Source organism: Gymnodraco acuticeps, unplaced genomic scaffold, assembly GCF_902827175.1.
Source record: "Gymnodraco acuticeps unplaced genomic scaffold, fGymAcu1.1, whole genome shotgun sequence".
Taxonomy (NCBI): Eukaryota; Metazoa; Chordata; class Actinopteri; order Perciformes; family Bathydraconidae; genus Gymnodraco; species Gymnodraco acuticeps.
Window position 1 is genome coordinate 242,965 of NW_022990964.1, and position 20,262 is coordinate 263,226.

Genomic DNA, 20,262 nt, shown 5'->3' on the forward strand with positions numbered 1-20,262 from the left:
CGTGACTGTGTAAACAGATTTAGGTCCCCACAAGTATAGTAATGCTAGGCCACACACACACACACACACACGATTTAAACGCAGACTTCTGTTCCTCCATGTTTCGTTGTTATCGTTTCACTGAGTGGACCCGCCCCTTTTTTTCAAACGCTCCCTTTTTTGGTCCATCTGCGGCGGTAATAGGTTTTGTGCGCTGTGATTATTCGGCTGTACCTTTAGTAATGAATATTAAATGTTCATTTGATCATTGGTTTTATTATGAAAACGTCGAGACCGGAAATACTGTTTTCAACCCGTAACTTTACATGGAGGCTGCCGCATACCTCAAATCATCTTCGTAAGATCTATCAAACTATATATCCTACATATTGACTGGACGTGGATTCTAAAAGTACAATATACACTTCTCGCTAGAAATCTAATCAAAAAGCGTTTTAATGGCCAAACTATCCTACAATTTAGGATTTTACAGAGAGGGTTATTTGTGAATAAACGACCATCTGTAACGTTTGCATTCAATGGGAGCAGGACGTATTAAGCGCTTGAACAAACGACATATTTGGTCGTAATAATTGGGCCTGAACAATCGGCATATTTGGTCGTATGAGTTGGAGGACTTGTTGCAGCTTGAGTCACGAGTCATTGGTGTTATTTAAAGTCCAATCAAACCCCACTGTGATGACAAAACAGAAAGGTAAACTGCACTGTGTCACTGCATTAGGCTGTTACTCATCAAACATTTTAACTTTTATTACTTGAAAGTTAAAACTAGAAATGGGTACATTTTTAGAAATGATACACTGGGTAAATTATTCAGCTGAACTCTCTCTCTCTCCTCATACACCAACACATGTGCTGCTGCGCTCACACACCAGCCATAATAATCACACAATTAACTTTTCACTACAGCAGTGATGATGAAGTGAACCTCACAATGTTTCCAGTTAATTAAACTTAAAGCGAGAACGGCGACGAGTGATTTAACAGCCGCTGTGTGATTTATGCCTCATCAACAAAACAGCTGTGATGTTCATTTGTTAAACACAAAATTAGTTTTGCAAATATTTCTAAATGTGTTCTATGTAGTTCCCTTTCTCGATAAGCTTTAAGGGTTGGAAATTATGTTATTCCACACTGCTGACATTCTGTATCATCTTACTTCAGCTTCTCATTGAAGCTATTTGATGTTTCCACAGAAAATAATATTTAATCCCAAAACTGACGTGTTTTTTATGGCTGCATCAATCCATCGAAAATAAATATTCTAGCTGTCATCTGCATCTTTTTACACACCTTTCCCCTAAATTCATCCTGACATATTTAGTATCGAAAAACTTTTCAATCTCAAATAGAAATAATAAAAAAAACGTTTCCTTTATCAGCACAAGGTTAAGCATTCACTTTCTCTTGGATTTTCATCATGGCTGCAACGACATCGATTCATTTGAGTTATTTTCTAGAATAACAGTTCTTCTGACTATAACATGTCAGACAATAGTGAAAAATGTCAACGTTTGTTAAAGTCCGAAATGTATTTAAATGTCTTATTTTGTCACTCCAAATCCAAAATATATTCATTTTATGAAGATATAAAATGGAGAAAATAAGGAAATCTGACATTTTTGCATGAAATCAATCTCAATATAGAACCCGATTAACAAAATGTGTTTGCCCATGGATTGATTGATCGATTAGTCGACTATTCGCTAGAGCTCTCAATCGTTACAGGAGACCGGCAGCTGCAAGAATGCGTAAAGTAAACCTCACACACAATGCGTGTTAAGTCTGAGAGGGCACCAATATCACAAATCCATGCGCCTCTCTGTTCCCGTAAAGAGCGCAGGTGGTGGTCTTCCGCAGGCAATAAAGCAGCAGCAGACTGCCCACAGCCTAAACATTCCTCTGTAATAACTCCGAAATAAACAGGCTTTCCCTGCACCTATTCCTCCCTACCCCTGTTTGTATCTGCTGGGAAATACACTCCGACTTCTCTGTAGAGCGGAATCTCCCATTGTAAGCCACCTCATGTCAATGCACTAAATAAAACAGACAGATTTCAAGTATTTGTCCTCCTACGCAGCTCAGGCACAGGTCGACATTTTTCTACAAAGAGCAGATATAAATCTGCCTGAAGGCGTTTGATAAATGTTACTAAACAGTTTCCCAGATCATCCATTTAGAGGGAATTTCCTCCTCCATCCGCTGACATTATCTTTATAGTAACCAGCTGGTGATCTGCACTGTCTCCAGATAAGTTCACACACTCATGCAGGAAACTAAAAGATAGCCTATGAAATAGATAAAATAAAACAATGACATTGTTTTTAAGGGGATATAGACACAATATGCATGCGCATTTGTATAACCACCAGTGTGTCATGCGTAATTTGCCACAACTTTAAATCGCTTTTCCCTCAGCATGGACTTACTTCTCCCACGCTCCTTCATGAAACTAATATGCTCCTTGTAGTACTTCAGGTCGTCCCCGTACGGCTGGGCCTCCACCGTGATGTTCATCTCCTCCTTCAGGTTCAGGTAGATCCCCTCTGACAGAAAGTAGTGCGGCCGGTCGTCATGCCGCAAGTCGTGGAAGATCACCACGGCGCGGGACGTCCAGTTGAAGTGCGTGTGCAGGACGTTGGCAAAGTCCCCCAGCTTGGTGGTGGACGGCCCGCTGCGCACGATGGTCCGGTACTCGTCCCGCTTGTCGAAGCCGTACGCCGGTCCTCCTGCGGTGATCAGCGGGAGTTTCCAGTGGGACGCAAAACGCCCCACGGAGGCCAGTGGGTACACGCACCCGGGTCCAAAGAAGGCGTCCGGGCGGATGTAGAGCTTGGCGTCCACGGCCACGACCTGCGCCCTGCTCTCGGCGCACGATCCCTTGATGGGGTCCTCGGTGCTGTAGTTTAGGATGTTGATGTGGCGACCGAGAAGTAGCCCGTGTTTGCCGTGAAGGTCCTCGTTCGCCATGAGGATGGCCGGGAGGACGCGCGGCAGAGCCCACGGGTACTTCTCGTGGTTGTCCGGGAGCATCACCGCAACCGTAATGTTACCTCCGCAGCCCGGGAGCAGGCAGCAGGACAGCGCGAGGAGCAGGCAGCATCCCCGCGCGCTTCTGCATCCCATGTCGTGTCCTAGCCGCTTGGAACAAACCCCCAAAACGAAAGTACGCACGGTTTGGAGAGGAGACACGGCCGGCTGTGGTACCCTGACACCACACCATAAGTGTCCGTCTTCCCCCACTCTCTGTTTCTCTTTATTTCAAACGTTAAAAGTCGGTAAAGGTATCATCCTGTCGTGCCAGTCCGGCGGTGCCATGCGTCTCCGCTGCGTAAATCCACGGTGAGTGAAGTTCCCGTATACTTCCAAAAGAGACTTCTCCAGCGCAGCACGGTGCTCCACTGACAGGCTCCCGGAGAGTGATAACATCCATCCAGATGACTGCAACTTAAATGAGAGCAGCCCTCAGCTCGGCCCCCGCACGTCACACACTGCAAGAAAAGTCCATTAATCATCTGACCATTGGGTTTAAAATAAGTATTACTCAGGTAAACATGTGACCTAATGTGCTTCTTTAGACGAATTGAGATCAAGTCAGTGTAGAACCTATTTGTGCTGATTAAAAAATGAAAGATTGATTATCTTAAAGGCAGAACCTGAATGACATCTGTGTTTCTTAAGACAAACTCACAAATAAAATTGATTTGGAAACAAGAGGTTCCTGTGTTGACATAGTGGCAAGTTGTTCATGTTTAGGGATAAATGTGACAATAAATCAAAGAGAGACGGATATAATTAAATGTAAAAATATTATGCCTGTTTTTTGCAGTGGATGAATAAAGCTTTTAAAACGGACGTGAGTCGCCCCCTGCCTGCCATTTGACCAGTATAGACTGTATATATAAGGTATAAACCTGCTACAGTTACCAGTGCGTAATAACCATAATAACTGTTGAGGAATTTGGGGATCATTAAGGGTGTAGTTTTCTAAACATGTTTTTTAGCAAGTGTTTGCTGCTATTTTATGGAGTTTTAGGAAAGCCATAAGACAATAGAAAAAGAAATGTGGACATTTAAAGACAAATAAACAAAAGAGTAATAATGCATTTAACTTGGAAACAATTCTATAAAAATATGTAATGTTTTGCAAATGTTTTTGTGAATTAAAATAAAAAAGTTGCCTGGCAGAAAAATTCATTTCGAACAAGGAGATCCTTTGAAACATGTCTTGTACTTTTAAAATAAAAAAAAACGGGTCTGCAGTTTTTAGAAGTGGTGTAGTTTTTAGAAATGTGCAAAATTGTCCAAGGAATGTGCAAAGTTCAAAACATAAATAAATACCGGATCCTAAAACAGAAGCAGCTGGAAGTCAGCCATTGTTCATTTGACTAGTTACCCCTGTGAAATGGACACTTTTTAAAATGTATAATTGAGTTTATAATTATATATAATAATCCAGTCAACTAAAATGTGATTTGAACCCATCACGCCGCCTACATGTCTCCAGAGAGGTCAGAGGTCAGTTTGGGGGTCACATCTTCCTGCTCTTTAACGGACTGTAACTTGATGAGTGAATCATCGCCCTTGCTTGTTGTTAAAAGATCTGAAAGGGTGTTTTTAAAGAAATGTGGAGCATATCCAGAGACATACAGCACATTCACAGGATGCTGTTTGTGTGTCTTCTCTTCACCGTGCAGCTGCAGAACGGCCCCCGCCCACACAGCAGCACCTTGAATTAAGCGGAAATGATTCATCGTATTAAAGCTTTTCTGGAATCTCTCAGATGTCAGATACAATTATATTAAATATGTAATCAATGTAAGCAGGTTTTGACCTGCAACAATCCTATTTTATGTTCTTAACAATTGTATTTGCTAGTACTTAAATCCTTAAAAGCACTTGACTGTGTTATTTTTTTAAACATATTTTGTATTAAGTGCATTTAATTATACTTGTATACTTTGTATGAATAGTAGACTTTTATATGTGCTTTTGGTTATATGTTTTCAATGAGAACTATCTATGTGCCTTAATATACAGAATATATGTGTTTATTGTAATATAAATAAGTAAATATCTGGCAAAGGCAATTTGAATAACACGGGGAAAAAAATGTAAGGTCTAAAAACAAATGTATTCGGATACAAGAAATTATAACAATGGTGTAAAATCTAATTTCTTAATTTATATTACGTATAATTAATACATCCTTAGTATTAAACACGTCTAAAACCCAAGCGTTAATTTTTCCGGATCATATAAGGACAATAAAACAGCTAATCTACTTTAAATGTGTGTAGAATCAGCCTATATAGCAGCAACGATATCAATGTTTGCTTATGAAAAACCATGTGACAGGAAGTGCAGAAAGGTCTTAATAAAGCGTGGCTTAAGTTGTAACAAAGAGTAAAGAGGTGATGCATTACCCAGCATGCCTAAAGGTGAACAAATAAAAACCCACTCTCACTTGTAGCTCTGAATGATTTTATTCCCTCTTTAGGGGAGTGCTTGAACTGAGGCAGCAGGAACATATCAGATTATTGCTCACGAGTCATACAAGTACCTCCATAATCACATTAGTTAAGAAATGACTTGATTGAATGCTGATCACACTCACACACATGAGACAGTTCCTGCTAGGAAACATAGCTTTTACATTCTCAGTGTTCAGCCCTTTAAAAGCTTTAACAGACATGAAAGACACAAGTCACACAGGTGAACATGTGCATACTGATATTTAAATATCAAAGCTAAACAGAAAAGACAAACAGGCCTAACATGTTCTCATACATTTCATCCATTTGATTTAGCTTAGCTCTGTGCTTGATTGAGTTTTCATTTTGACATTTTTAAAAGGAGGTGTGTTGGTCGGTCTCTAGGTCCATCCAGGATTTGCTCTCAGATCGTCGTTCTTCACTCCTTCAGCCAGCTGAGCAGCTGAGGTGTGAAATAGGTGATGATGATGTCAGCACCTGCATCACAGAGCATGGAGACATTATTAGCATATAGCCAGATTACATTTAAAAGTGACTAACAATAACATTCAGTATATCCATAACAAGGAACACAAATGCATTTTAAACCTGCAGTGTGGAACTGTGTCTCCCCCTTCTGGCAGAAAGAGGAATTACACAAACACTGTAAATGGGGCATAATGATAGAGCTTGAATGTTATCTCCCCCTTCATCTGCCAATATTCATGTTTGTGCCAGCCGACAGTCTCTTTCTGTTGACTTTAATCCTTCAACTGAATGCTGAGTATCTCTTTTAATCAGGAGCGTCCACTCCAGAAACTTTTCTTGGAGTTTTTTTAGGATTATCTGCCATAGTTTTCGTCATACTCCTAGTTCCTACTCTGTCGTTGTGGTCTCTCTTTTCTTCCTGTCTCCTTTATCTCTGGCTGATTCATGTAAAATGCATCACTTATAACAACAAGTCCAGTTGACTGTGAGATATGGAAAGTTTTCCACGGCAGGCGTTATGTTAACTCATTTGGCCAGGATGTAACAACATACGTTAAAGTTCCGCAGCTTTAATGTACATAGGTATTCATTTACTTCAGGAACCCAGGGACGTTTGACTCCCACCTCCTCCTTCTTACCTGCCCTGCGGAAAGCAGTCATGGCCTCCATCACGGCGGCGCGCAGGTCGAAGGCTCCGGCCTGCGCTCCGTGCCACATCATGGCAAACTCCCCCGACACGTTGTACACCGCCAGCGGGTGATTGGGGAACTGAGAGACAATGAGGGACAAACAAAGAGTCCTTACAAGGAGGACACTTCCTCAACAAGGCACAAGGACACTTTTAAAGGAAGTATCTCTTGACATTTTGCGAAATATGCTTCTGGGACATTCTCATTTGTGTTTTAAGCAACAGAGCAGGTTTTCTGAATTGCACAAATGCAGGATTTTTTCTTTATTGACCTTATTTTTATCATGCTGGACAAGTATTCTGATTCTGATTGGATGTAGTTACAGACCTTGTCCTTGACTTCTCTCACAATGTCCAGATAAGGCAGACCCGGCTTCACCATCAGCATATCAGCTCCTTCTTTCACGTCTCGCTCCTGTAGAAATATAACAACAGTGAGATCTCCTGCAGCTGCATCTGTAACCCTGAATCTTCAAAGCACACACAAATAAACGGACCACAGCTCTCAGCGCGAGGCCTCTGGCTCCAGGAGGCAGCTGGTAGCAGCGTCTGTCTCCAAAGGCAGGTTTGGACTGAGCAGCGTCTCTGTAAGCAACACAGTGGAGAGCTGACGTTTATCCCGCTTTATGGTGATATTTCAATGATGTGTTTACGCCTGATCTAGCGCTTCCTCACCTGAAGGGACCATAATAACAGGAGGCAAACTTTGCACTGTAGCTCAGCACTGAAACCTGGAGAAGAGAGAAATGTGAATATTAGAGTCCGATATTTCTTCTTTCTGTGCCGTAAAGCTCTATTGTTGCTATAGAAACATCAGTGAGCTACACTGTTGTACTTGGTATGTACTGTAATGAACACACATTGCAATTTATTTGGACTCAATCCCACACAGACAGTTGTACAAAATGTGTATGCATTTTATGTGGTGCAGTGGCTAGAGCCTTGGTGTTGGGATCAGGGGGTCACAGGTTCAAACCCCACTGCAGTCAGCATGTCGTTGTCCTTCACCCCAAATTGCTCCTGTGGGGATTGTCCACAGTATTGAGTATGTAAGTCACTTTGGATAACAGTGTCGAACATGTAATGTAATGTGTATTAATCAGCCACTAAAAATAGTCCCCAACAAACTCACAGTTTACTCCTGGGTGAGTACATTTCCAGCTGTTTTAGAAGAATCATTTATATAGTAAGAACTTGTTAGACCTTGATTACTTTTTGTGAGGGCTTCTTGATTTCCTAGTTTGTACAAGTTTCTTTCTTCTCCAGGGATTCAAAGTAATGTACCTTGTTTCCCAGCCCGTTGGATATCAGGGCTCGTTTAATGGCTCTGACTCTTCCATCCATCATATCAGAGGGAGCGATTATGTGACAGCCTGCAGAGCAACATGACAACATGATTAGGGAACACACCAATATACTGTCATGACTGACCAAACTGACAGAGTTGAATTCGTCAAATTTAATTATTTAGTCTAAAAAAACAAAACCGGTATCAAGCTTTTGTTCCTTATTTAAACAAAAAAACAATTGGAAAGTAAACTATTTAAAGGTGGGGTAGGTACGTTTGGGAAAGCGGCTCGAGATACACTTTTTGTTATATTCCATGGAATGCTCTTAACATCCCGATAGCAATGAATATCTGAAGTGCTTTGACAAAAAATCCATAGAAAAAAGTCATCTGTGGAAGCCGTAGTGCTGTAAAAAGCACGACCAATCATTTTAGCCGGCCCGGCTAAAATAACTGGATGGCCTACCTGCTTGTCAGCCTTCCATCTGTGCACAAACTTATCTCGTGCCCTCATTGGTCATGTGCGCGTTCGTGTGTGTTGGAGGAGGGGCTCTGTAAGGAAGTGGCAGATTTGTTCCGGCTGTGTATTTTCAAATTCTAGCGCACTCGAGCTGGTTTCTCCAAAATGACCGACCCCACCTTTAATGCTTACCACCAATAAATCCCAGAATACAAACATGATGGTAGTTCTGGCTCCTTCAAAGGTGAACACAATTAAACATGTTTTCCTTTCATTAAAATCCCCATAATTACATAAAGAATGTTTGAAAAGCCAAAATCCCTAAGTTGTAGACCTACTCTAAAAATAGTTGTGAATGATCATAGGCGATGATAAAGTCTTGATCAATAAATAAAAACGTGTGGAAACATGTTTACCAGCTTGAGCGTACGCCAGCGACACTTCTCCCAGACGCAGAGCGCTGGCGTCATTGTTCAGAGTACCGTCATCGTTCAGGATACCTGCAGGAAAATAACAGAAAATAAACGTAGTAAGAAAATGTAAATACATGCCGTTATTTCTCTCTGCTCTTTAAGTCAAATGAAATAGAGATAATCTAACCGCAGTGTCCGTGTGATGTGTAAGGACACAAGCAGACGTCACACGCCACCAGCAGCTCGGGGAACAAAGAGCGGATCTTCTTCACCGCCAGGACCGCCGGCGTGTCGTCCGTGTCCGCGCCTGAGCCTCTGTCGTCCTGAGGGAAGATCACAGAGTGTGTTAAGAAGACCTGCTTCTTTACAGAGATGGTGAAGAAGCAGCTTTGATGCCCCTTCGCATCCGTATTGCAAAAGCAACACCCTCTAAGGGGGATTTCCTCCAGATTGTGGAACATCTGTGCAGGGATTTCTTTCAATATCAACACAAGATATGAGTGAGGTCCAACTATATTTAATGATAAGGCTCAACTTCTTTATTGCACTATTATTATTTCCTTTTTTTATGTCTCAAGTATATTGTACTGTTGGTGGGGCTGTAGCTTTTATGTGTATGATAATAAAACCTTTGAATCTTTGTCCATATCATACATTTTTATAACTGGCTAATTCCTTATTAAGGCCTTGTACTTTTGCACTCAGGTCAAGGTACAGGGGCTGGGTTTCTCATTTACCAGTGTAATACACATATGAAAACCATTATTAGATATAGATTGACTTGGCAATATTACATTTCTACTAACCACTTCCTTAAGATGAATGTTGACAAAAAGGCAAGACATGCATTTCATTCAAGTTGTTTAGCATGTCTTTGGGACATCTTTTAGTCTTCCATACCTTTTCTAAGTTAGCAGGGACACCAAATATCAGCACACATTTCAAGCCGTTCTCCACGAGAGGCCGCAGCATTCCCTCCAGCTTGTTCACCCCATATCTGTGGATGGAAATACAGATCATATTCATTTTAGGGTTAGGCGTAAATCCCAATATAGCTCATTTCATATTTTTTGAGGAAATGAATCCAAATACTTATGTTTTTTTATGTGTGAATTAAACATTTAAAAAATGAAAAGAACGTTAATGCAAAATGAACTTTACACTGGTTGTTACATTGGCCTCAAACCAAGTGGTAAAGTAAAGTATGATGTTAAAACAAAATCGCAATCTTCAAATTGTATTCCATCAAAATATTTCGGATGACATTATCTGAGAAATTGGAGTTAGTTTGTGCTTGGTATTATCAATTTAGACAACTTAATTGTGTATCATGATATCTCAATAAATAATTGATCTCGATACTTTCAAATTAAAGACAAAAAAATATGATATTGAATTATCGCCCAGCTCTATATGAACCTTGTATCAAAACAGGGAATGCCTAAAACAACAAATTGAAAATATATATATTCAAGGGACTAGAAACTGAACTATTGAAACGTAATGTTACATTTCAAACAGGAACAGTGTGCAGTCCCTGTTGATGTAATTCAGAAGGACCCTTAACACAAAGGAGCGTTTGCAGTTCGGTTTTGTTGTGAGGAATAAAAAGCTCTAACGGATTGTCTCCTTATCTCAGTCCAGCTCCAGTGTTTGGCTCTGGGTCCGCCTTGCCTGACTGATTTTATCTGAAGACAACACCCTGAGTTTGTTCACAACTGCAGGGTTAACTGTGTGTGTCTTTTGAATTATGTTTAAATGTAACTCCTACAGTTAAAGCAAGGCAACAACACACAAACAGAAACATTTGTTTAGAAAAATGGGTGTTGTGTCAATTCAGTTATGGGATGGCTATAAATGAATGACTCTTACCTGGCCTGTCCCGGCAGGCTACCAATGGGCTCCACTGCATCTGCACTGTCTCTGTAGGAGAAAGAGACAAAGGACCAAGATTAAAACCAGTTAAGCGTAACATTACAAAATGTTGCATTATATTTCACTCCTTGTGGGGAAAAGTCCATTGTTGTTGACTATGTAAACTTGTTTATTTCAGCCTTTTCATGTCAAATAAGGAGAACAAATTGCAATTACGTGACGAAGATGGGGTAGATGAGGTTGTCAGGTCTTATATCAGCAGCACAGGTCTGCCAGTATCGGAGCGTTGGGTGGAAATAGCCACTGTGGATGATGGACTCTGCTGGTGTCTGCATGTTTACCCTGAGACAGAGGGATTATTAGTGAAACAACACAGAACGTGGGAACAGGGAACAGGTCCGGTTCTGTTTGGACATCAGTCAGAATACCACTCGCACACTCTTTTGCTTCAACACAACTAATTCACCGTTAAATGTGAGCAGGCATGCGTGATGCTGCTTCTCTAAACACCAGCTTAGACCCACCTCACTGCACACAAAGCAGGCTGCAGGTTTTCAAATGATATTAAATAGAAAGCTTTTAGTCCCAAAGGCAATGTTTACCACTTTGTTCTCCATGCACATGCTTTGTCTTAACTTTGCAGCAATGCTTTAATGCACAATAACGAATATCTTCCCGAGCAAAGTGATAGATTTACATGGCAAACTGTAACTTTAAGATGAAAAACATTATTCTTACGGAGCAGTTTACTTTTTTTTTTAGCATGAAACACATCAGTAATGACGGTTGTGTAATTGCCATTTAACTTTAATGGGTGTTATTTTAACATTTTCACCGCCTGTGTGCTCGTGTGCTTTTTAACCAGAACAGGTTGAGTTACTTTTACAACATTTCATTTGTCACCTTGGTCGGGAAAATAACATTGCAATGTACGGAGGGTGTTAAAGCAATAACCCAGAGCAACGTATGTATTCAATATGTAATACTACAATACACAAATATAAATAAAAACGACAGAAATACAACATTAAGACATTGTAATTACCTGTGAATCAGAATGACTCCTCCACACTTTTTCACACGAACAGTGTTTCTTCTTCTTCGGTTTTGACCCGACTGTTTGCGGTTGAAGTGTCACCTCACTACTGCCACCTAGAGACCGGAGATGTATCTATATATTGAGCCTAATATAAAGAAACCAACCAAAAATGTATATATTTACATTTGTTGTATATCTATTATTATCTCCCCCAAAAAACAGGTGGAATTTCTACTTGTTATACTCACATAACGCTGTAAAATAAGGGGTGATATTGCAAATATTTGCTCATAAACCAAAATCCGTCCCTTCCGGCCACCGTAAAATCCGAGTTTCTCTTCTCGCGATGTTTTCTCAGTAGGCGAGACAAGAGAAGAAGCTACGATAGTAGCCGTTTGTTAGCCTTATGTACTAAACAATTTCGCTTTCAGCTGGATGGAGGAAAACACTTCCGACTGTTATTAAGGTAAAGTAAAGTGTGGTCACAATGAAACAGATGTTGTATAAGGCTTTATGTGTGTTGTGCTGGTAATAACATGGACTGTATCATCTCTGACTGTCATTAGCTAGCATTGTAGTGAAAGGATCGGCTACTGGCTGTATCATCGATGTACAGTAGCTCGATCTGTAACGCTAATATGTAATGTTAATGTATCATTTCTAATTCAGATAGTCAATTGGTTTCTACGTGAGGCTAGTCCTTCTGAAAATTGAGATGACAATGTGATGACATAAGGGAGAAATGTGTAATCACTGCCTATCTTCACTAGCTGTTTACTAATTCAGTAAGATGTGACATGGGCCCTGTCTACACTACGTTACAGACAATGCGGGGTGTTTTTGATTCTTTCTTTCAGATGTGACACACTCTATCCGATTTTCTAATGTTATGTGTTCTTTATTTTACATAAGGAAGGGTTTCCAGAGGACCTTCTGCAGACACCTCCCAGATCATCATCCTCCTCAGTTTTGGATTTGAAGATGTAGCTAAGAGTGAAGTGGGTCATCTCTGCAGCACCTCTCCATTTCCAGGCATAAGCAGTGACTTCTGACCTCCACCCTAACTCTGGAATATTTGGCCCCTAACCAGGGCTGCCTAGTGCGTGACTCGGCCGTCCTCAGTCAGTCCGTCCCTGGTTGAAGACCCTGCTGTCCTCAGCCATGCTGTTCTCCCTGAGGGAACTGGTCCAGTGGCTGGGCTTTGCCACCTTTGAACTCTTCCTCCACCTGCTAGCTCTGCTGGTATTCAGCATGCTGGTTGCTCTGCGATTTGACATGTTCACCCCCTCGCTGAGCTGGTGGCTTGTGTTCGTCCCGCTGTTCGCCGCCGACGGCCTCAGCACCTACTTCACGGCCATTGTGTCCATCCGTCTTTACCAGGAGAACGAGAAGCGCCTGGCAGTGCTGCGGCTCCTCTGGGTGCTGACGGTGCTCAGCCTGAAGCTGGTGTGCGAGGTGCTGCTCTGTCAGAAGCTGGCGGAGCAGGAGCAGGCCAGAGACCTGTGGTTCGGCCTCATCGTCTCGCCGCTGTTCATCCTGCTGCAGCTGCTGATGATTCGAGCGTGCCGCGTCAACTGAAGAGAAGCAATTAGTGGTTCACATCAACAACCAAACGGGAAGAGAAAGCAATCTTTTTCTGCCATTAGAGATTTAAAGCATTACAATGGTGTCTTTTTGCTTTTGGCTCATCGCTATCTTTATTTTCTCCTATAAAAACAATCCCAAAACAGGTCCAAAATACAGTTTGATTACATTTGTGCTCCTAATTGCTTAAACATGAGCAAAACATCTTACTAGCATAAGTGAAAAGTGAAAGCTGTTGTAGCTGCACCATGGTAATCAAAACAAAAAAAAAGCCGTTGCCATAAGTGAAAAGGAAAAAGATCCGTCCCTTGGTTTTTAAAAAATCGGGTCAATAGCTTTTCTGTAATCCTGGACGAACAAAGCCTCATACTAAAACCTGGTGAGTGTAAATAAATGAATAATTATTTCGGCCATGTAAACATAATTAAAAGTAACAATTCCTTTAGGGAACCTTTAGTTGATTCTGAAGACTGAATGGAAGTAAAATGTAAAATATTGTACGTCAGTCCTTTTTTCATCAGGGTCAAATCTGACTTTGCATTTTTGATACTTGTACGGATACAAAGGGGTCCTATAGTAGTACATGTGTATTTGGGACAAGCTGTGCCTTTTACATTGTGCAATCAATGATAGACAATGAGCCATAAGGAAAATGTATACCATAGATATGTTTTAATGCACATGTGCACACAACACATGTAAATGTAATAAACATCTAAGAACCGAAAGGCTGTAATGCCCCGGGCCCCTTTTGGGCACCTGTGATGGGTAACAGAGCTCAAGGAGTTGCGACAGCTGTTTTTGCTTTTTCACCCACAAGAAGAAATTGCTTGCCAGCTAAATTTGGTTTATTATCATGCGTCTCACTTTGTGGCCTGTTTATAGGGAGTCCCACCCCAGAGTTGCCTAGCGTGTCACTTCCATCAGTGGGAATGGTCTGAAAGGCAGGAAGCTGCTTCTGAAGCTTCTCATTGTACAAGAAGTCCACTGTGTGCACACGTCTCCCTGAATATTGCTGTTTATTTGTACTATATGTAATGTACGTGATGTGAGTTCGATCCTGCTGTGTGTATGGACTGCATGTGTTCAAGGCCTCATTTTAAAAGTAATTCCCTATGTGAAATATTGTGTCATATGTATATGTTGATTTTTGAAGGAAATTCACCAAATCTTATTTATGTTCTTGTTATTGCACCTTTTATTGTCTTCTGTATATACATGTAAATAAACCATCAACATGTATCCAATGTGTTCCAATTATGATGTTGTGGTCCACCTGGCCACCAGGAGGCGCCACTGCGGCGTGTATAACAATGTATTCTTTTTAACCTTTTTAGGCTACAAATACTGTTTTCAAAGCATACTTAAAAAAGAGGTTGTATTTGCCTTTATATAAGTATTTCCTCTTCGTGTTTTGTCGTAATTACTTCAAGAAAATACATCACTGCATATGCCATACTTCTATCTTGGTTCTGTCAAATATAATCAGCATTGTATTTGCTTGTAGACATTTGAGTGATAGGTTTAGATCAGTGGATTGGGATGTCTTGCCAATGTAATATACAGATTCAAACTGTTACGTTACAGCCCAAATGAAATATCCTATTCAGACACATGTATGTGTTTTATTTTTTAAAGACAAAGGAAATGTGCAAAAGATATTAAGGTAAACAATATCAGCACAATGCAAGTGATATAAATACATATGAAATATTGAAAGCCAATTACATTTATAAGAATAAATACTACAAATAAAGTAAATAAATAAGTGCTTTCAGGTTTTAAACCAAATTAAATACCAATGTCTTTAAACAGCATTGGGGACGAATAACGGGTGTATTTCATGTAATTATAATTCCTGAGCTTTGTTCCAAATGCAGTGCTAATAAGGTATACACGTGTATCAGTGTGATATAATTAAAACCCATTTGATGCACATTTAAACATTCTCCTTGGTTTTCTGTAAAACAAATTGGAGGAGCAGACAAAGGTAAATGTTTACCTATTTATTTTATGCATTTGATTAAGTTCTCCCCCCGTCTTGCTGTTGTTAATTATGGCTCGGTGATAAATGTTTGATGAAGGACAGTGATCGCTTGTAGTTCCCAATAATAGACCTCTAAGTGCTGATTCATGTGCTACCTCTCAGCTCTTGTGTTTACTGCAGCCGGATTATCGACAGGTGGCATCACCAGCAATGCTGACTGAACAATCGTCGGCCACCACCCTACACTGGATACTCCCAATGTATCACAGCCGAATAACAATTGATAGCTATAAGATCCCTAAACTACAAAACTGGCTACAGGGAAAACTCTACAATTACCAACATACCCCAATGCATTTGGAACATTTTGGGGATATCATAGATTAGGAAAAAAAAGAGGAGGAATCACGAAAGGTCACAATTCAGTGGTCATAGGACAACCACAATGGAAACTGGATACAGATTTTAGGAGTAATAATATTTAGTAGGCTACGTTTCTAATGTGCTAGGTGAATGAACGGCTTTGTGAGGATTGTAATCAAACAACTAGTACTCACTAAAATTAAACCTTTAATGAATGAGTATGAGTAATACACACAATTGACGACTAATCTATATGTAATCCCTCAATAAACGACACATGACACAGTGATAGCACAAATATAGTAACACAAAAACGGGAGTGGCGGATTGAACCTGAACGCAGCATTTCTGATTGACAGGCCTTCCTTGCCCAGTCAACAATAGAAACGGGAGTGGTTTACGTCAACGTGTGACGTTCTGCACGGAGCTGTATATAGAGAGGGAGGGGCGTGTCCCGCAGCAATAACGACCAATCAGGAAGCGGATGGGACTGCCGAAGCCGCTCGTGCTTCTGCAGATGGGCGGGGCCGCGTTCAGGGGCTGTGTGGAGAGAGGAGAGTGAGTGAAAAAGCAGAGGGAGAGGGGAGAAATAACAGACGGTAGGGATGTGTGTGAGTGTGCGGTGAAAGGTGGTGCAGGTACAGTCAGAGCAGGATACAGGTTTTGTAGCCGCACCGGACCGCGGCAAAACCTCCTCAGAGCCTGCCTCTCTCCTCTTCGTCTCCCCCCTTACTCCGCAATGTCTGGCGGAGGAGAGGTACGCGTCGTCCGCCAAGAGCCCGGACAAGAGAGCCCGAGGATGCCGGCCTGGAAGCGAGAAATCCTGGAGAGGAGGAAGGCGAAGGGCGGCGGGTCTGGAGGAGCCGGTGCCGCGGAGACCGGCCCCGTCAGTGCGGGCTCGCAGCGAGTTAACGGTGAGCAGACGGGAAATGTGAACGGTAACACCGGCAGCGGACCGAGCGGCGGGTCCGGGCGGAGCTACACCATCACCACAGCCAGTCAACACTTCGGCAACAACAAAGAGCCGACGGACACGGAGAGGACGACACCGAGGGAGTACACCCGACAGGAGAGCCTGGTGCTGCAAGAGAGCCTGGGCCCCCTGGAGGAGAACCCCTTCATTAAGCTGGAGAAGGAGCGGAGGCGGCGACAGGACCGAGAAAACACCGCCCGTCCGGTCCAGCACATCCTTGAGCTGTATGGCAGTGTACCCGGTATACGGACTATACGTGCAGACAATATTATCATAATTGAGTCGGACCCGGATTACTTTCCGGAAGCTGGAGGGGCACAAAGCGGGTCCAAATGGCACACAAACGGTGTCAGTAATTACGGTGTCAGTAGTTACAGCTCCCTGAACGACCTCCTGGACCGGAGAGGGAGTGCTATTACTGAGATAAGGGCCAAGGAAGTGGTCATTTATGACACCACGTTAAGCAAGAGTGAGGAGAACTTGAGCACTCTGGGCCGCCCTGATCATGAGTCTGCATCATATGAGACAGGTGAGGGTCAGGGCAGGGTTAGCCGGATGCTGCAGAAGTTTGACTGCAACTACGGGAAGCTGCAAAAGAAGTCCCGCAGCACAGAGAATCTGCTGGACCTGGATTGTAGTGCCAGTAGCAGGCCACGACTCTGGTCCAGGCCACAGCCAGATCTGGTGCCAAAGGTCAGGCAAGGCCCGTCGGTCAGCAGCCAGCCATCATCGCCTGTCTTCCAGAGTCCCTCGTCTTCCAGACCAAAGCCACAGCCTGCTTTCTCTGAACTGGGCAGCCCCCAGCGCCTTGCTGGGACAACTCTACCTGTGTCTCCTTTCCGTCAGCGGTTTGCGGAGAGTGGAGGCCCTGGAGATGAGCCAGACAGGGCCCAAACCAAGCCCATCAGAGAGAGGGACTGGGAAGGCTCTGAGGTGTCACCAAAACCCAAGGTGCCATGCTCCCCAGAGACCCGTCGTGTCCGTGCTGAGCCCCCCTCAAGCCCAATCTCATTCAAGGTGTCTCGCTCCTCATCTGACTTCGAAATCCGTCCCTCTCCAAAGCCAGACCTCGATCGTATTCCTGATGGGGACACCCAGGCACGGGCCCTCGCTAACCTGCGCCTGCAGTCCCGTAACTCCTTCACAGTCATTCCCAAGCGGCGTCCTGCTGCCTCAAATGCAACAGACAGTCCTGCACCGTCCAGCCCTTTCAAGTCTTCCCCTTCCCACAGAGTGGCAGAGGTGTCCACACCAGGAGTGCCAACCTCGTCACCCTCGAAGAGGACTGAGGAGAAACTGCTGGAGGAGAAGGAAGCAGAGAGGCTGAAGAGGCTTTCAAAGCCTTCATCTCCTTCTGTTGCCACAAGTCCTCCTCCAACCTCCGAACCTTCATCTCCTGCTCCAACACCAGCTCCCTTCTCTCCTCCTGCCCCGTCATCCCCCTCCTCTTCTCCCCCTGTCCCGTCTTCACCCACCTCTCATCCGGATCTGTCAGACTCCCCAGCCCCATCACCTGTCCCTTCTACCCCCTCCCCAGCTCCAGAACAACCTCCTGTGGATCAGTTGCCTGTAACGAACATAGATGACATTGAAGTGGAGCCCCAGAAGCAGCATGTCCCTGCTCCCAGCCCCATGGGGCAGAGGAGAAAGGGGAACACCTTCACCGTGGTCCCTAAGCGTAGGGTGGAGGCCGAGGGCCAGCCCAGCTCCCCTGAGCCCCAGCAGGAGGCCTCGAGTGAGGCTCCCCTGGCGTCCACACCCCCACAGGCCCCTTACGCTCAGCTGGGCTCCCTGCTGAAGAAACGCTACCCTGCTGTGGAGGAGATCGAGGTCATCGGTGGGTACCTTTCCCTCGCAAAGTCCTGCATCTCCAAGACGGGCTCCACGGGGAAGAAGGTGAGAGCATTAACGGAACCAAACTGTTGTTTTCTTCCACAAGTTATTTGCGGCTCTTAATTAAATAACTGTAAACTGAATATATTTGGGTTTTAGGCCATCTGGCAGACTAGACATGTGAAGACATCACATTCGCTTCTGGGAGTTTGTGATGGGCATGTTGTAACACTTTCCATAAATCAGTTCATCAAAAACACAGATTCATTCATAATGAAAATAATCGTTATTTGCTGCCATAATTGATAGATTATTGTTCTTAATGGAAATAAGCAGCACGACTAGGGTTGGGAACCGAAACTCGGTTCCAGATGAGAACCGATAAGAAAATGCCGGGTACCGGGTACCCATACAAAATACACAATTTCGGTTCTGCTTAACGGTTCCTAAACGGGGTAGACCCTGTATTCCAGCGGGTCCGTCTGCACCGCGGTGCTGCGGTGACCCGGTGGAATACAGGGCGGACCTGGAGAATCACAGAACGGCCGGTCGTCAGCGGGCCGTTGACGGCCGGCTCGGTACGCTGACGGCCGGCACCGCCCTTCATTTTTTTAAACGGCATCATATAAATTGCGCTGACAGGCGACAGAGGTCCACAGTTGCCCCGCAGCGATGCCCCCCCGCCCTCCCGTAGACATTTCACGAGCTCAGTCACTTCATAACACCAAAGATAGGTCGCGGTAAACACTCTGAAGTGAGGCTCCACTACACTAAAAAAGAAAAAGAAAAGGCAAAGTGTAATGCCTGTTAATAGCTTGCCACAGGCATAGCTCAGTTAAAATAAAGCACAGCTATTGTGCAATACATTTGTATTGCATGTATATTTTTTAGTAACAATTTCAGTTAAAGCTTTTAAGAATAAATATATTTTTGTTATCTAAACGTTTGACCTCTTTATTTTACAATTTTGGAATCGAAACGGGGAATCGATAAGAACCGGAATCGATAAGCAGAACCGGAATCGAAATCGGAATCGATAAATTTCAAACGATACCCATCCCTAAGCACGACATCACTGCAGCAAACAGTAGGAATATTATTGTGTCCTTACAATCTAATGCGTAGCCAAATCTCCCCTGGGGGATCATGAAAGCTTTCTCTGATCTAAATTTAGTAACCAAACGTCACACAGGGAAGTAAAGTCTCTGGTTGTCTTGCGTTTTTTAATTATTCTCAAACCAAGCACACCAGTAACCTGTGCTTTTTTTTAAGGAGTCAAGCCACACGGGTAAATCCTCACACTTATTTGCATGCGAGGTGGCGAGTGAGTCTGTCTGCTGCTCTAAATCTCCCTGCCCATCACTTGACTTGCGCTCAGGCCTGACGCCTAAGTGGATTAAAAGGGTGTGTTTACACAGCCACTTGGAGCGACACACAGCGCTTTCTGCTGCGGATCGCCGTCCCACAAAGGCATGTTATTTGTCAAAGAGTGCATTATTGTGTTAGGTGCCCCTCCAAGCCTATTGACTGAACAATCTCACCAAGACTGTATTCATTTCTGAGGATTTGGCTCGGGGTTTGGAGCCAGCTTGTCTCACACTCTACGAGGAACATATTTATTGGTTATTTTTCGGTTGAATTCATCTGTGTTTTGGCCCAAAACTGAGATATTCCCAGGCCTGGTCCTAAATCATAATGAAATGATAACAAAGTTTGTGTTTGGGGCATCACAGTTTTCTTACAATCATAATCAGATAGCTGGTGCTTGCTCGGCGAAGGTCTGGCTGCAAAGTGCT

At 43.2% G+C, this 20,262-nt stretch overlaps 4 protein-coding genes across 7 annotated transcripts in view; 2 read left to right on the forward strand and 2 right to left on the reverse strand.

The window, feature by feature from the left end:
- Positions 1–3,436, reverse strand: part of LOC117558806 (atrial natriuretic peptide receptor 2) — a 76,210-nt gene extending 72,774 nt beyond the window's left edge. For both annotated transcript variants that reach the window (XM_034235203.1, XM_034235204.1), the window contains exon 1: positions 2,430–3,436. In XM_034235203.1, the coding sequence (XP_034091094.1) occupies positions 2,430–3,126 (697 nt within the window). In that variant the 5' untranslated portion in view covers positions 3,127–3,436. The remainder of the gene's footprint in view (positions 1–2,429) is intronic.
- Positions 3,437–5,467: 2,031 nt separating this feature from the next.
- alad (aminolevulinate dehydratase) lies at positions 5,468–11,835 on the reverse strand. 2 transcript variants are annotated; one of them, XM_034235184.1, is made up of 12 exons: positions 11,733–11,835; positions 10,904–11,029; positions 10,685–10,735; positions 9,713–9,809; positions 9,000–9,135; positions 8,816–8,899; positions 7,936–8,024; positions 7,327–7,382; positions 7,149–7,236; positions 6,980–7,066; positions 6,602–6,731; positions 5,914–5,972 (listed from the first exon to the last, which is right to left on the reverse strand). In XM_034235184.1, exons 2-12 carry the CDS (start codon positions 11,020–11,022, stop codon positions 5,914–5,916), a joined length of 996 nt encoding a protein of 331 aa, XP_034091075.1. In that variant the 5' UTR covers positions 11,023–11,029; positions 11,733–11,835. The 2 variants fall into 2 exon arrangements, with proteins under 2 accessions (XP_034091076.1, XP_034091075.1); XM_034235185.1 differs by lacking the exon at positions 11,733–11,835 and having other exon boundaries at positions 5,468–5,972; positions 10,904–11,022.
- A 239-nt stretch (positions 11,836–12,074) lies between these two features.
- Positions 12,075–14,552, forward strand: tmem203 (transmembrane protein 203). Of its 2 annotated transcripts, none has more exons than XM_034235188.1 (2): positions 12,075–12,192; positions 12,639–14,552. In XM_034235188.1, exon 2 carries the CDS (start codon positions 12,888–12,890, stop codon positions 13,302–13,304), a length of 417 nt encoding a protein of 138 aa, XP_034091079.1. In that variant the 5' UTR covers positions 12,075–12,192; positions 12,639–12,887; the 3' UTR covers positions 13,305–14,552. The 2 variants fall into 2 exon arrangements, with proteins under 2 accessions (XP_034091079.1, XP_034091080.1); XM_034235189.1 differs by having other exon boundaries at positions 12,643–14,552.
- Positions 14,553–16,212: 1,660 nt separating this feature from the next.
- Positions 16,213–20,262, forward strand: part of tprn (taperin) — a 31,162-nt gene continuing 27,112 nt past the window's right edge. The window contains exon 1 of the mRNA XM_034235193.1: positions 16,213–18,529. Within this exon, the coding sequence (XP_034091084.1) occupies positions 16,400–18,529 (2,130 nt within the window). The 5' untranslated portion in view covers positions 16,213–16,399. The remainder of the gene's footprint in view (positions 18,530–20,262) is intronic.